Source organism: Candida oxycetoniae, assembly GCF_023343755.2.
Source record: "Candida oxycetoniae strain CBS 10844 chromosome Unknown scaffold11, whole genome shotgun sequence".
Lineage (NCBI taxonomy): Eukaryota > Fungi > Ascomycota > Pichiomycetes > Serinales > Debaryomycetaceae > Lodderomyces > Lodderomyces oxycetoniae.
This window is the reverse complement of record NW_026055485.1, coordinates 50,024-65,866: the sequence shown is the minus strand read 5'-3', so window position 1 is coordinate 65,866 and position 15,843 is coordinate 50,024. Positions and strand designations below refer to the sequence as shown.

Genomic DNA, 15,843 nt, shown 5'->3' with positions numbered 1-15,843 from the left:
CTATACTTGTCCTATCCCTGACCTATACTTGACCTATACTTGCCCTATACCTGACTTATCCCTGACCTATCCCTGACCTATACTCATTTACAATTTATGATGGATAGCACAAACTCAAGACCAAAGAGCCGGCCGAATTGGGCATCTCGCAAAAAGGTTAGTCTTGATCCAACAACATTGGCAATAAATGAGTCCATGACTATGGTTTCCGCAATGCGTAGAACAAATAGATGGTCTCAAACTGGTGTCGCTGCATTGTTGAGCGCTAGTGACATATTTGGAAGCCATGATACTGACGATGACCCCAGCGATGAAGGGTTTGCCAACAATTTTAGTAGTCGCGGTTTCCTGGATAAAAGCATCAACTATAATGGAACCACATGCAATAGCCGATCAGGTGGAGCAGCAGCAGCAGCAGCAGCAGCAGCAACAACAGGCGGTGGTAAAGCCGGAGGACTGGATAGCCCGCTACTATCATCTTTTTTACAGTTGAGATCTATTTTGTGCGAATCCGAAAGCATCTACGAAATCGACAGCCTAACTTTACTCCAACCTTTCCTTCTTGTCATTAAATCATCAACCACCTCGGGATATGTGACGGGATTGGCCTTGAATGCCGTGTCCAAGTTTCTCATATTTGACCTTATCTCACTAGAATCGAAAAACGTGCAAAACTCTTTGATTCAAATTGTTTCCGCATTGACACATTGCAGGTTTGAAGCAGAAGACCAGAATTCAGACGATGCGGTTTTACTAAAAGTATTAAGGTTATTGGAGAAATTGGTTGAAAGCTCTCTTGCAACTCTTCTTCCAAACGAGAGCGTTTCAGAAATTGTACAAACGTGTCTTTCATTAGCTTGTAATAAGAGAAGAAGCGAAGTTTTGAGAAGAGCAGCCGAAATGTCAATGGTTTCTATCACCGTAAAGATATTTTCAAAGTTAAAAGAGCTCGAGCCAGAACACGATATGGGAAATGACTTGCGTACAAATTTTACAAATACAAAATTGCCAGAGGATGTGATTGGGGGCACAGAGGCAGAATCGGAAGCAGAGAATAGAGAAACCGTTTTGAATAATAATGGAACCGAACCGGTTTCGAAAAATGTTACTACAGAGGCAGCGGCAACTACTAGTTCTGAGCAAAAACATCTTCGACCTTCAAGTGAAGAAGAGGCCGATGAACCATTTGGTATAGTTTGCATTAATGAATTTTTGGGCATTCTTGTGTCCATTATTTCTCCATCAAATCAGCATCAACATATGGAAAGTACAAGGGTGTTTGCTTTGTCGTTGATAAATGCAGCCGTGGAAGTCGCAGGGTTTGAGTTGGCAAAGTATCCGTCATTATTAACGATGATTGCAGATCCCGTGTCAAAATACGTTTTGCAAATCGTGACCACCACCGACTCCATTTCTTTGTTGAAGTCAGCTTTACAACTATTCTCAACAATCTCGATTGTTTTGGGTAACCAGCTCAAGCCTCAATTTGAATTATCGATACGTATAATCCTTCAAACACTACAACCAGAAGCACTCCTGACTGAGAAAAGCCAAGCTAGAAAAGCCAACGTACAAACTCGGTCACCCATTTCCAAAGAACTCATGCTAGAGTCATTGAGTTTATTATGGACAAGGTCGCCTGCATTTTTCACACAATTGTTTGTGGATTACGATTGCGATTTTGAAAAAACTGACTTGTCTACTGATTTTTTGAAATTTTTGTGCAAATTATCTTTACCAGAGGCGGCATTTTCTACAACACACAATGTTCCGCCATTGTGTTTGGAAGGTATACTATCGTTCATTGCTGGTGTTAGCGAGAGATCAAAAGCTCACAAAGGAGGCTCCAAATCGGAACTTCTGGATCGATATATTGAAAATAGACGCAGGAAAACAGCTTTCATTAGGTGCACAGAATTATTGAATGAGAATCCAAAGGAAGGGATAAAAATGTTGGCAAGGGAAAAATTTATCAAAGACGACTCGGACCACGAAGAAATAGCTAATTTTTTCTTCTCAAAATCTGGTCGATTGAACAAGAAAATTCTTGGAGAATATCTTGCAAAACCTAAAAATTCAAATTTACTTGATATCTTTATAGGTTTATTTGATTTCGAAAACTTGCGTGTTGATGAAGCTTTAAGAATTTTATTGAAGTCGTTTAGATTACCTGGTGAATCGCAACAGATTGAAAGAATTGTTGAAAAATTTGCTGAAAAATACGTGTCGTGCCAGAAAAACTCGGAACTCAACCATGTTGATCTTTCGATGAAGTCTCCAACAAAAAGACGTAGTTCTGCGGGAGAAAGTGGCAGTGGTGGTGGAGTAGTGGGAGTAGGGGGAGATGAGATTGTACGGCCCGATAAAGATTCTGTTTTTATTTTGTCCTATTCAATAATCATGTTGAACACCGATTTGCATAATCCACAGGTTAAACGTCAAATGCTTTTAGATGATTACGAAAGAAATTTGAGAGGCGTTTACAATGGTAAGGACTTTCCTGCCTGGTATCTTTCAAAGATTTATTGTTCGATAAAGGACCGAGAAATCATAATGCCAGAAGAGCATCATGGAACCGATAAGTGGTTTGACGATGTTTGGCACAACTTGGTGTCTACGCAGGACATCAACCACTGCGACAGGATTGAGCTTGATATACAAGAGTTGTGCAATTTCGACAAAGTTTTGCTTGCCGATGTGATAGAACAACTCGTTACAACATTGATGACTGTTTACAAGGAGGCGTTAGACGATCATGTGGTAACTCGATTAATGTCTTGTATTGACAAAATCACAAACATATGTTTGGCACATGGGCTCTATGACGCAGTTGATGATTTGACTTTGAGATTGATTCAATTTTGTAATCTCAGTAAAGATTACTTCAGGAAAGGCCCACACGATGACAATATCAGGGATGATATACCCATTACTCAAATCAAGATTGAAAAGAAAGAAGAAGAAGTTTACGTGGGAAATTTGGCTGTATGGTTTGGAAGAGATTTCAAAGCACAGTTAGCTGCCGTTATGCTTTTTAGATTGATCAGAAAGAGCAATTGCAAAGTTACCAAGTCATGGAACAAAGTGATTGAAGTGATTTTGAACTTGTTTGAGAATTGTTTAGTTGATCCGAATTTGTTTGTTGAGTTTCAGAAAAAGATTCAAATTGGACCATTGCCAAAAGTGCAACCGCATTTTGTTATCAGCAGACCTAAACCTTTAAACAACTCAGGAATTTTGTCCACCTTTTCCTCGTTTCTCAAAAGCTATAGTGACGAGCCCCCAGAACCTAGTGATGCCGAGGTTGAAGCAACGATTTCTTCAATGGACTGCATCGCGTCCTTCAATATTCCCAACATTTTTGCAATTGTATCTAAAAGCGAACCAAAAAACTTACAGGCGTTCATTCATTTACTATTGTCCTCCCTCCCCGAGGAGCAGACTGATAAAACAAAAAGGTATTATGAAACAGAAACACTATTCATTTTAGAAGCAAGTGTTTGTTTTTGTTTACTATTAAATAATCAGAATTTGATGGAGGTGGTTTTGAGTAAACTTGAAGCTTCTAAATTGAGCACAAGAGGCCAGTTGAGGTTAACTACATACAAGCTTTTATTGTTGAGATATTACAAGAATGAAGAAACTTTGATGTCGACAATAAAATCATTAAGCAGTTTCGACAAAGATTTAATAAGTAAGCACGGGGGTCAAATATTACAACCATTATTATCTCTTTTGGATGAGGATAGCTGGTGTTGTAAAAAATTACTACTCGATGAAAGTTATTGGAACTCATTGCGTTTTTTCGGCTCCCTTCAAGTTTACGCTTCTGATATTGTTCCATTCCTTGAAGGTTTTATATCCAACTCAAACTCAAACGGTTGTGATATTAGTCCCGATAATTTTATCTCAATCTTGGGACTCATGGATGAAATATCCTCATTAGGTGCTATTGGCTCCCAATACGAACATGAAAGTGAGTATAAAGGCGGCAACTTGGCACCCAACCCGTACTACAATGATGTAATTAGTTTGGCAAAGCAGTCCATCGAGTTGACCGCTAGATTAGCCTCGATGCTCCAAAGAGAAGAATTTCAAAAAAATGGGTTATCGTATTCTTTGATACAGGCATTGGCTCACCAATGTTTCAATCCCTGTCGAGAAGTGAGAGAGTATGCTGTTAAGACATTGCATACGATTACTGCGTCTATTGAAATAAAAGGCGATGTTAGTTTCAGCGGTATATTTGAATTTGGGTTTTTTCCTTTATTATCGGAATTATCCAAGCCATACGTATTCCAAGGCGGTGCAAATGGGTTTGCCAAAACTCAGAATGAAGTATTTTCGTTAGTGAGTAAAGTGTTTTTGAAGAATGTTGATGAGTTGCATATAGATGATGTCAAGCTTGTGTGGTTTCAACTCTTGGATAAGTTGCAAGACTTTGTAAATATCAATGGCAAGTTGTTGAAGCCAGAGCTGGTAGAATCGAACAAGGAGACGTTAAAGAATATGGTTCTTGTATTACAAGCTAACGGAATTTTGACAAATGACCATGAGGAGATTTTGAAAACGTCTGTGGAAAAAATAGGAACCTTGTTTCCTCAATTGAACCAAGAGTTGGGTTTGATGTGTGAAACTATTGCAGAGGAAACACCAAACGTGGAAGAAGCGAAAACGAAGAAAGTTATTGAGCTGGAAAGTGGGTAGTAATGTTGATGTAGATAGATAGAAAGGTGAGGTAACCAAAGAAAATTACAAATTTTGGGTAGCACTAGCAATCGTCGTCGCCGTAGTTTGTCGCCGTAGTTTGTCGCGCCAGGAATCGTCGTCGCCGTAGTTTGTCGCGCCAGTCGTCGCGCCAACATTATCAGTAGATTTTCATCAACTGAAAAATTTTGGTCCATCTCAAAATGTTAAGAGATTATCTCATCTCATTGTCTTTATCTCCCCACCCCCAACCATTCAAATGGTGAACGTCAAGTCATACACAGAAAGGGCCGATGCGAGCCTGTCACCTGTGACTCGGCAATTGTTTAAGCTAATGGATGAAAAAAAGTCCAACTTGTGTGCCTCGATCGACGTTAGAACAACAGAAGAATTCTTAGACTTGGTTGATAAACTAGGACCCTTTATTTGTTTAGTCAAGTCTCACATTGATATCATAAATGATTTCTCATACGAAAAAACAATTGTTCCTTTACTTGAGCTTGCTAAGAAGCACAAATTTATGATATTTGAAGACAGAAAGTTTGCCGATATTGGAAACACAGTGAAAGCACAATATACTGGCGGTGTATACAAGATTGCACATTGGTCAGATATCACTAATGCTCATGGTGTTACTGGAGAAGGAGTTGTTAAGGGATTAAAAGAAGGGGCTAAAGAAGTCACTGATAAACCGCGAGGTTTGTTAATGTTGGCTGAGCTTTCATCAAAGGGCTCTCTTGCTTATGGAGAGTACTCTGAAAAAACAGTAGAAATCGCCAAGTCGGACAAGGAGTTTGTAATGGGTTTCATAGCTCAGAGAGATATGGGAGGTAGAGAGGAAGGGTTCGATTGGGTTATAATGACTCCAGGCGTTGGCTTGGATGACAAAGGAGATAGCTTGGGCCAGCAGTACAGAACTGTTGATGAGGTCATTTCAACAGGAACAGATATCATCATTGTGGGGAGGGGGTTGTTTGGAAAAGGAAGAGATCCACTAGTTGAAGGTGAAAGGTACCGACAAGCTGGATGGAGTGCGTACCTACAACGAATTGGTCAGAGTTCCAAAAATCTATAAGTTCTATAAATGTATGATTTGTGTGTGTGTGTGTGTGTGTGTGTGTGTGTCATCATCATCATGCATCAAGGAGTTCGTAGTCGTCGAAATTGTCTGCAAGTCTTGTTCTTGTGATTTCAAATACAAGCAATGCTATGGATGTTGCAGGAATGGTTGTCAATGCATTCCTCGCGAATCCACTATATGCAGCTTGAAACCATGTTATTTTTGCTCTTCGCTTCATTCTTAATACCTGATTGAATGTGTCAATGTACGAGTTATAATAAAGTTTGAAAAAGGGCTTTTCTTTTCTCGTTGAGGCATTATAAAAATCGTAGGCTTCGAGTCTGGACAAATGAATCTTTTGTACTTTTGATATTGGGTATTGGATGGCAAGCAAAGAGAAAGCGGCCGAGGCCCCCGCCAAGAGAACAAACGAGGATTTCAACAACTTTGCCAGACGATACCTTTCTAGTCTCTCCATTTTCTCATCAGCTTGCTCTTCGTCCCAATGGAACCACTTTTGTAATTTCTTCTTGATCATTTCTTCCTGGTCTCTATAGAATTTTATAATTCTATATGTAATATTGTACCCTTGAGTTTTAACAAGCTCAAATGTTGCAAAATAATATGCAAATCCAAAGCTCTCCTTGATCAAGGAGAACCCATAGCCCGCAAAGACCCCAACAAGTCCTATTTCCTTGAGTTTGTTCAAACCAAACCTCCATAGATTCTCATGAGAGCCTTCCAACATCTCAGACACTGACAGTCTCGTGTAGATTGCATCAATCGGAGCAGCAGCTAATGATTGTGCCATACCGGCGACAAACCCAGCGCGCCAGGTATCTATTGGAGCATACCAATTGAAATCCGCTTGCTTGCCACCCCGGCTCTTTTTTTTGGTGTAATGGTCCAAAGCAGTCAAGTACGTTCCGTACAATATCAATCCCGTTGCCGAATTTGCAATTAGCGGCGGTAGTACATTATCAGGAATAAATTTCCAACCCTGCTTTCGAAGAACATTCACAAGCATCCCTATAGAAGAATGAGTTCTGATCCTATATGGTTTTTCCAGAATATTGTCAATACGATCAGCAAATGCCCTGACATATGCCATGTAATCAAATCTCGAAGGTCGAAACAATTTCACCGGCGTTCTAAGATAAAAGCTTTGTAATTGATATATAAATGCTCGCATACCGGCTGCAAACACCGAAACTACTTTGTTGTTCGTTTTATGAACCGTTTCCGCTTTCTCAACAACCGTTTCATCTTGAACAAAGGGCAATGATGATGATAAGGATGAGATCAGCTCGTTGGCTATAAAAGTGGGCGGAAATAAAACACTAAAACAAGGTGACACGTCTTTCCAAGTTGGCCACATCTTCATATCATGCCAGCTCATCCCGAAGGCTAGATATACCGCCTAAACCTGGCGTAATATCATTCAATTAAACCCTTGAACCATGCCATCTTCCCTCTATAACCTCATCTCTTTTTGATGAGAGGGTGCTACCATATATGCTACCATATGCTCTCGAGAAGAGCTCATCGCATTGCTAATGGGTGGTTGAGATTGAATACAAGCAAGCAAGAAAGCAAGAAAGTACGGGGTAAGTACGGTAAGTAGAGGCTAGCTTGGGGGTAGAATAGTTGCGATTGAGAGATAGAGTATTTGAAAGGTAAATTGAGCATATCTTTATGGAAAAGAAATGCTTTTTAACTATGAGTCTCCACACTTGTACAATCTTACAATCAAATGTCCTTCAAATTTCAACGCTTCTATAGTTGGTCAATTTGTTGATGGCAAGAAGGCACAGGAGATAATATTGGTTTCCAGCAGCCACTTGTTGATGTTCTACATCGACCAAGAAACGGGGAAAATCTATAATAAACTAACTCAAAATCTATTTGCTGTAGTCAACAAAGTGGACAAAATACGACTAGGCAATATTAAGGATGGGTTGGTAATGACCAGTGACTCTGGGAACTTATCAGTACTAGAATATGACGAGAAATTGAATAAGTTTCGACTGATTGTTCAGCAGCCCATGACTAAGAATGGCTGGAATAAAACATATCCTGGCGAGTATTTAGTCGTTGAACCTCAGAGTAGATGCATTTTGGTTGGTGCTATGGAAAAGATAAAACTTTTGTACAGGATTAACGCTGCTACGGAGGAGTTGGAGGAGTTGGAGCTGCGGCTGCAGCGGCTGCTGCGGCTACAGGAGGAGGAGGAGGGGGAGGAGAATGGTCAACCTCGACTAGAGATCAGCTCACCAGTGGAGTTGAATACAAAGCACCTTTTATGTTTAAACATTGTTGCATTGCATACGGAGTATGAAAATCCCTTGTTCTGCGCTATTGAATATAATCCCGAGGATAAACGGACTTTGCTCAACTACTACATGTTTGACCAAGGGTTGAATTACATGGTGAAACGTAAGGTACCCAATCCCGAGCTACCTGACGATTCCAATTATTTGATACCCGTGGCAGGAAGTATTGGAGGAGTGCTCATTTGTGGTGAAAATTGGATCAGGTACGAAAAACTAGATGTTTGCCTGTTAGTTTTACCTTTACCAAGGCGAGAGAATCAAAATACCACCATTGTGGGACATGTCAGTCATATGTTTAAGAAAAAAGGAATGTATATATTTCTTCAAAGTACACATGGCGATTTATTTAAATTGGTTATCAATTATGATCTGGGTCGAGCTATTGTAAAGGACATCACAATAACCTATTTCGACACGATTTCCCCATGTCACAACATATCTATGATAAAAGGCGGGTTTTTATTTGCAAATACTCTCAACAATAACCAGTATTTGTATCAATTTGATAAATTGGGAGAGGAAACTAGAGAGGGTGACTTGATTATAGAGTCATCATTGACGCAAAAGGAGTCGATGACTCCCAATTCAGCAAAACTTCTCAACATGAACTTTAAGGTCAAAGAGTTGGAAAATTTAATATTAATCGATACTTTGGAGTCACTAAGTCCCATTACGGACTCTCGTTTATTGCCTCATTCACGGATAGCCGCGTTGTCTACCAACGCAAATATGAAAACAATAGTTCGTGGAATGCCCACTGCAACACTAGTTGAGTCCCCTTTGGCTTTTTCACCCACTGATGTGTTTACAACTAAGTTAACTGGTCAATCTGAGAATGATGAATACCTTGTTCTCACTTCCACTCTAGCGTCAAAGACTTTGGTTCTCTCGATCGGAGAAACCCTTGAAGATGTGAACGACTCGGAATTTATCCTAGACCAACCAACTATAGCCGTGCAACAAGTTGGAAAATCATCATTGGTACAAGTATACACTAATGGAATACGCCACGTTACACCGACATCTCAAACAACAACAACAACAAGGACAAAGAGTAAAAAGACTACGGATTGGTATCCACCAGCAGGAATATCCATTACGCATGCAGCGACAAATAATCACCAAATTCTTCTTGCATTGTCCAATTCCGAAGTTGTTTATTTTGAAACCGATCCCATAGATGATCAACTAGTGGAATATCAGGACAAGTTGGAAATTTCGTCTCCTGTTACCTCAATGACTATATCCCAAAACAGAAGCTCGTTTGCAGTGATTGGTTGTTCAGATGAAACTGTTCAAGTTATCTCGCTTCAATCCCAGAGCTGTCTTGAGATCAAATCGCTTCAAGCACTTTCGTCAAAAGCTTCTTCTCTTGCAATGATGAGTTACCAACATGCTACTTTCGTCCATATCGGTATGGAGAATGGTATCTATGCAAAAGCGAGAATAGATCAGTTTAGCGGTAAATTATCAGACACTAGAGTCAAATATCTTGGTTCGAGAGCAATAAGTTTGAGACTAATCAAGTTGTCAGACGAAATAGAAGGTATTTTAGCTATATCTTCTCAAGCATGGATAGCATATCATTATCAAGGAAGTTTCAAAATTACACAATTGTTGAATATCAATATTGAGTCTGGTGCTTCGTTAGTTTCCGAAGATGTTGGAGGTGAAGCAATAGTAGGTACACGGGGACATAACTTATTGATTTTCTCTGTTGGGCAAGAAGACAGCGCATTTGATCCTAATCAAGATTTGACTATTGAAACGTTGAAATTGAGGTATATGCCACGAAAAATGATTAGTTTCGACACAAGATTGTACGTTAGTGAAGTTGGTGTGGGCGTCAAGACGCCCTATCAACAAAGTCTTACAAAAGATGTCGACGACAAAGTAGATACTACTTATTATGAGAAGTTTGGGTACGAACTAAGCAAAAACAATTGTGCATCGTGCTGTCAAGTGGTTCAAAATGGACAAGTTAAACATACTTTTGAGTTTTACAAAAATGAACAAATCATAGACATGGCCATTGCTCATTTCAACAAGAACAATTATTTGGTTGTTGGGGTAAAGAATGTTGTAGATGCCAAAAATTTACTATATACCTTCAAGTTGGATAGAAAGAAATCATTACAGTACACACACAAGACAGAATTGGACTACTTTCCGCAGGTTATTGAATTTTTCAATGATCGGGTACTAATAGGTTCAGACAATACATTATCTTTGTACGAAATGGGACAGCGACAACTACTTCGAAAGTCGTTTACTCGCTTTGATTTTCTCAAAAAGATAAACAAGATCCTTCCTTCAGTTCAGAATAGAATAATAATTGCCGACTTACAATCAGGCTCGTCGTTGTTATTTGCAAAATTTGACGCAGATGAAAATCAGTTTGTACCTGTTGCAGACGCCATTATCAAACGAAACATTACATCCATAGCCAAGCTAGATTATGATACGGTCATCATGGGGGATAAATTTGGTCAAATGGCGATATCAAGAATTGAGGAAGTTGACTCTCGTAAAATTGATCAGGAATGGTCTATTGTTAAGCAACAAACTCAAGACTCTTCAAGTATAAACTCGTGCATCTTCAAGCTACGCGATTTGTGTGAATTTTATATCCCTGACATCATCACATCTTTTCAAATGAGCGATAGCAGTAGTACAGAGGGCAGTATCTTGTATATGGGACTACAAGGTACTTTGGGAGTGATGATCCCACTCTTAACCAAGCTGGAGATCGAATTGCTATTTAACTTACAATTGGAAATGAGAAAGTTGTGCAATCCTGATGATAAGAAAACAATGGCTGTTGCAAGGTGGTTAAGTCCCTTAGGTAAAGACCATATCAAGCACCGAAGCTACTACCAGCCTGTCAAGAATGTAATTGATGGGGATTTTGTTGAAAATTTTACCTGCTTGGACCATGGCTGGAAATTGAGGATCTCACAAAGTCTAAATCGATCAATTAATGAGATCGAGAAGAAGCTACATGATGTTAGAAATAGACCCACTTTTTAGAAGTAATGCAAATGTATTTATAATGTAAAAAGAAGACAAAAATACATGAACTATAAATAGGATAGAAATTACCAAATACCAAATAACATTTCAGCTAATAAAATACAGCCTCTCTTTCTCTTACGAATCAACCATTCCCGCTTGTTGGTCCTTTTTGAAAGGAGAGGTACCATCATTTGTTTGAGTTGTTGTTGCTGTTGTTGCTGTTTTCACATTTTTAGTACTAGCTCCCGCATTAGAACCACCATGGTTCTTTCTATTCAAAGTAGGACTTCCGTTATTTGCCGCATTACTGTTACTCCCTTCGTCACTATTATTACCACTACTTCCATCGACACTTTGTTTTCTCAAAGGTGATTGTGGCCCATTAGGGGTACTGAATTGAACAAAATTCCAAAATGCAGGACTTGACTGATTTTGATTTTGCTGCTGCTGCTGCTGCTGCTGCTGAGCCTGGTAATTCTGCTGCACTTGTGACGCAGTTGAAACTTTTCCATTAATTGCAGCTTCAGTGCTATTGACACCTGGTTTCTGCAAATTTTGTTGTTGTTGCTGCTGTTGTTGTTGTTGATCCTGCTGCTGCTGTTGTTGCTGCTGTTGCTGCTGTTGTTGTTGCTGTTGTTGTTGCTGCTGCTGTTGTTGTACAGGTTGTTTATGTTGTCTGTTAGAACCACGTTCAGGTGTATATGCTTCCAATGCAGATATTTTCTTGGGACTAGTGAAAGATGCAATCACCTCCGCTGTTGTATTGTTACCACCGCTTATACTTGAATTTACTGCAACTGATGGGACTGATGGGACGGATGTGATCGACTGCACCGAAGGAATAGACGACAATGAATCGTTTTGATTCGATACGAATGAATTCATCTGTGATATGTCTTGCAAATTATTTGATGTAGTATATGACGAATCTCGAGAGTGCATATAATTATTGTTGTTACTGTTATTGTTGGATGTATTCGTTTTGGGTAAGTTGTTCAACGAATTTTGACTCAATGATGCAGTGGAAAGAGGATGCAGGTAGTTAGACATGGATTGCTTAACACCATTTATTTGGTAGTGCTGGTTTAGCGGTGGCGGTTGAACTGACAGATAAAATGAAGATAGTTGTTGCTGTTGCTGTCCTGGTTGTTGTTGTTGTTGTTGTTGTTGGTATTGATATGGTCTGGCAGAGTTTGACATGTATACGTTTGGTTGAGACATGTAGCTGAGTGGATGTGATTGACCAGAATTGTTGTTTGGGTATTGGTAATTCTTTGAATCTGATCTTGGATGATCGTAGAATGCCATGTTTTGTGGTAGTGGTTGTAACTGAGGTTGTTGTTGTTGTAATGGTATTGATGGTAATGGTTGTTGTTGCTGTTGTGGAAGTGGTGGTGGTGGTGGAGGTTGTTGTTGCTGTTGTTGCTGTTGTTGTTGTTGTTGTTGTTGTTGTTGTTGTTGTTGTTGTTGCTGTTGCTGTTGTTGCTGCTGCTGCTGCTGCTGCTGACGACTATTTGTCCGAGGTGGTTGTTGCAATTGCTGTTGAAAAGGTTGTTGAAATTGATTTTGAGCAGCTGACGGACTTGGTAACTGCTTGTGAGTTGCCAAATGTAAGCTCAATTGCCGCGAGACAGAAGAGCCTCTTCTAGTTTTCGAAATCGTGCCATCATTGATCTTACTTAGGAAGTCTGCTTTGTATGATTCACTGATTTGCCACTTCATACCTTTACCTGGTTCATTTGGTCTTCTAGGAACTTTTTCAAATGCCTTGTTCAAGGATAAGTTGTGCCTGATTGAGTTTTGCCAGCCAGTTTTAGAGTGTCTGTAATAAGCATAACGTGTTGATATCCAATTGTAAATATCAGAAAGGGACATCACTCCCATTGGATTTGATAAGATGGCCTGGGTGATCATTGTGGCATAACTATATGGCGGTTTGATATCCTTTGAGTCTTCCTTAGATAGATCCTTATCTATTTCCGATTGTAATGAGATGGCCAACACCGAAGTTGGAGAGTGATTCAAGTTAGGTGGTCCATTTTCACCCATACCGAAATTTCTTATACCACCAAAGTTGCCATTGTTTGATGGTGTTTCCGCGACGACACCCACAGAAGCGTTTGTAGCGGCGGTATTGCCGATTTTCTTTTTATTCTTCCTTTCTCTATACTTTGCGAGGCATTTTTCTAGCATCTTGGGTACAACCATTGGAGGCGAGTCAGGTAATATGAACATCATTTGAGTACCTCCAACATCCAAAATAGCGCCTGAATGCAACGCATTCACTTCTTGGGAACCAACATTTACTTTACGGCCATCGATTCTTGCACCATTTCTTCCTGACACTTTGAGTTCCCAGCACCTAAGATCAAGATTGTAGGTGATTGTTGCATGCAGTCTACTTACAATTTTCGCGGGCCCCAAATCTATATCGATTATTGAGATTGCTGCACCAGTAGTGGTGCTGCCTCCGCCGACGCCACCGCCGCCGCCGCCACCGCCAATGATTTGGCCATTGACACCACCGGTATCTGTGTTTCTTCCAATTGAGACGGCCAATGATTTAACATAATAAGTCCAGTCTTTTCCGGCAATCTTTGCATAAGCCTGGATTTCTGTTGCTGAGTTTTTGTTGTTGGCATAAATTTCTGCAACGTTTGTTTTTTCCTCTGGGCACTGCAAGACGGATATTACCGCGTTGATCATTTCCTGGTGGTCTTCAAAAGGTTCGAGGTCTGATATGGATGCGCCGTTTGCTTGTAGACGGTCCGATAGGGTACGTTTTTTTGGAGTAGTTAGTGCTGTTGCTGCCGCTGGTACCGATGTTGCTTTAACAGCCAAAGTGGGAGCAGCCAAAGTGGAAGCAGCCGAGCCCGAAACAGCCAAAGTTGAAGCAGCTGAACCCGAAACAGCTGAGCCTGAGCCTGAGCCCAAGCCCGAGCCCGAAGCAGCCGTCGAAAAAGACATTGAACCTACTTGAAAGAATTAGCAATAATGTTCTTTAGCCTCCCCCCCAATAACCAAAATATTTTTAATTGGTAACGTAACCCTTAACCCTTAAATGGTGGTGTTTTTTTTTTTTTAAATAAAAAAAAAAATATATGTGGTGTGTATAACTTTTTTAGTTCAAGGACAATATAGCTTTTTTACCAGCGGATACAAGTTGATTGTAAATTCCCACCACCCTCTTTGTTGAAGAACTTTGCCCCAAAGACTGAAAAAATTGGGTGCAATTTGTTAATTTGGAGAAATGAATATATTATCAACGCGTCTTTCCTAGGATATAGGCGCACCTTCTTTATATTTCCCTCTTTCTTTTCACTTAATTCTGGTATTAAATAAACACTATTAAACTTTTTCGCTTCATTTTTCTCTTTGAAGGAAATTTTGAATTTTTGAAATTTTTTTGTTTTTGTTTTTGTTTTTGGTTAATGGGGAGATTATGTAAGCAGTATCTTCCGACTCTCTAGCGAGCAAAGCGAGCTAGAGAGGAGGAGAGGAAGAGAAGAGAACAGTCTCTAGCGAGCAAAGAGAACAGTCTCTAGCGAGCAAAGAGAACAGTCTCTAGCGAGCAAAGAGAACAGTCTCTAGCGAGCAAAGAGAACAGTCTCTAGCGAGCAAAGAGAACAGTCTCTAGCGAGCAAAGAGAACAGTCTCTAGCGAGCAAAGCGAGCTAGAGAGGAAGAAAGGAAGGTGAAGAATTACTCTAGCGAGCAAAGCGAGCTAGAGAGGAGGAGAGGAAGAAAAGAGAACAGTCTCTAGCTCGCTTTGCTCGCTAGAGAGGAAGAAAAGAGAACAATCTCTAGCGACTCTCTAGCGATCAAAGCGAGTTAGAGAGGAAGAGGAAGAATTGCTTTAAAGACTCTTTACCAAGCAAAGCGACTCTTTAGGGAGGAGAGGAAGAGGAAGAATGGCTCTAGCGACTCTTTAGGGAGGAGAGGAAGAGGAAGAATGGCTCTAGCGACTCTTTAGGGAGGAGAGGAAGAGGAAGAATGGCTCTAGCGACTCTTTAGGGAGGAGAGGAAGAGGAGGAATGGCTCTAGCGAGCAAAGAGAGCTAGAGAGGAGGAGGGGAAGAGGAAGAATTGCTTTAAAGACTCTTTACCGAGCAAAGCGAGCTAGAGAGGAGGAGGGGAAGAGGAAGAATTGCTTTAAAGACTCTTTACCGAGCAAAGCGAGCTAGAGAGGAGGAGAGAAAGAGGAAGAATGGCTCTAGCGACTATTTAGAGAGGAAGAAACGAGAACAGTCTCTAGCGAGCAAAGTGAGTTAGAGAGAAAGAGAGAAAGAGGAAGAATGGCTCTAGAGAGAAAGAGAAGAAGAAGAAGAAAAGAGAACAATCTCTAGCGACTCTCTAGCTCGCTTTGCTCGCTAGAGAGGAGGAGAAGAAGAAAAGAGAACAATCTCTAGTGAGTCTCTAGCTCGCTTTGCTCGCTAGAGAGGAAGAGAGGAAGGGGAAAATGTACTAGTATCGCTACAAAGTGCTGCTCTTAAGTGCTGCTCCACTATCGAGCAGAGCGAGATGATGTACTAGTGTTGCTACTAGTATCGCTACAAAGTGTTGCTCTTAAGTGCTGCTCTTAAGTGCTGCTCTTAAGTGCTGCTCTTAAGTGCTGCTCTCAAGTGCTGCTCTCAAGTGCTGCTCTCAAGTGCTGCTCCACTATCTCGCTCCGCTCGATAGTGTCGTATCGCTACAAAGTGTTGCTCCACTATCTCGCTCTGCTCGATAGT

General features: G+C 40.4%; 5 protein-coding genes across 5 annotated transcripts; 3 read left to right on the top strand and 2 right to left on the bottom strand. All coding sequences in view use genetic code 12, as the record gives it.

Annotated features, from left to right (window-relative positions):
- Nucleotides 1-96: 96 nt before the first annotated feature.
- Nucleotides 97-4,707, top strand: GEA2 (Arf family guanine nucleotide exchange factor; the record flags this gene model as incomplete). Its single annotated transcript, XM_049326073.1, has 1 exon — nt 97-4,707. One exon carries the CDS (start codon nt 97-99, stop codon nt 4,705-4,707), a length of 4,611 nt encoding a protein of 1,536 aa, XP_049178270.1.
- A 259-nt stretch (nt 4,708-4,966) lies between these two features.
- Nucleotides 4,967-5,782, top strand: URA3 (orotidine-5'-phosphate decarboxylase; the record flags this gene model as incomplete). Its single annotated transcript, XM_049326072.1, has 1 exon — nt 4,967-5,782. The coding sequence occupies one exon, from the start codon at nt 4,967-4,969 to the stop codon at nt 5,780-5,782; it is 816 nt and encodes a 271-aa protein (XP_049178269.1).
- A 58-nt stretch (nt 5,783-5,840) lies between these two features.
- Nucleotides 5,841-7,166, bottom strand: KGF56_004613 (uncharacterized protein; the record flags this gene model as incomplete). The annotated part of the gene is made up of 1 exon (XM_049326071.1): nt 5,841-7,166. One exon carries the CDS (start codon nt 7,164-7,166, stop codon nt 5,841-5,843), a length of 1,326 nt encoding a protein of 441 aa, XP_049178268.1.
- A 126-nt stretch (nt 7,167-7,292) lies between these two features.
- Nucleotides 7,293-11,130, top strand: KGF56_004612 (U2 snRNP complex subunit; the record flags this gene model as incomplete). Its single annotated transcript, XM_049326069.1, has 2 exons — nt 7,293-7,374; nt 7,550-11,130. The coding sequence occupies 2 exons, from the start codon at nt 7,293-7,295 to the stop codon at nt 11,128-11,130; spliced, it is 3,663 nt and encodes a 1,220-aa protein (XP_049178267.1).
- A 120-nt stretch (nt 11,131-11,250) lies between these two features.
- FKH2 (forkhead family transcription factor) lies at nt 11,251-14,082 on the bottom strand (the record flags this gene model as incomplete). Its single annotated transcript, XM_049326068.1, has 1 exon — nt 11,251-14,082. The coding sequence occupies one exon, from the start codon at nt 14,080-14,082 to the stop codon at nt 11,251-11,253; it is 2,832 nt and encodes a 943-aa protein (XP_049178266.1).
- Between the last annotated feature and the right edge of the window lie 1,761 nt (nt 14,083-15,843).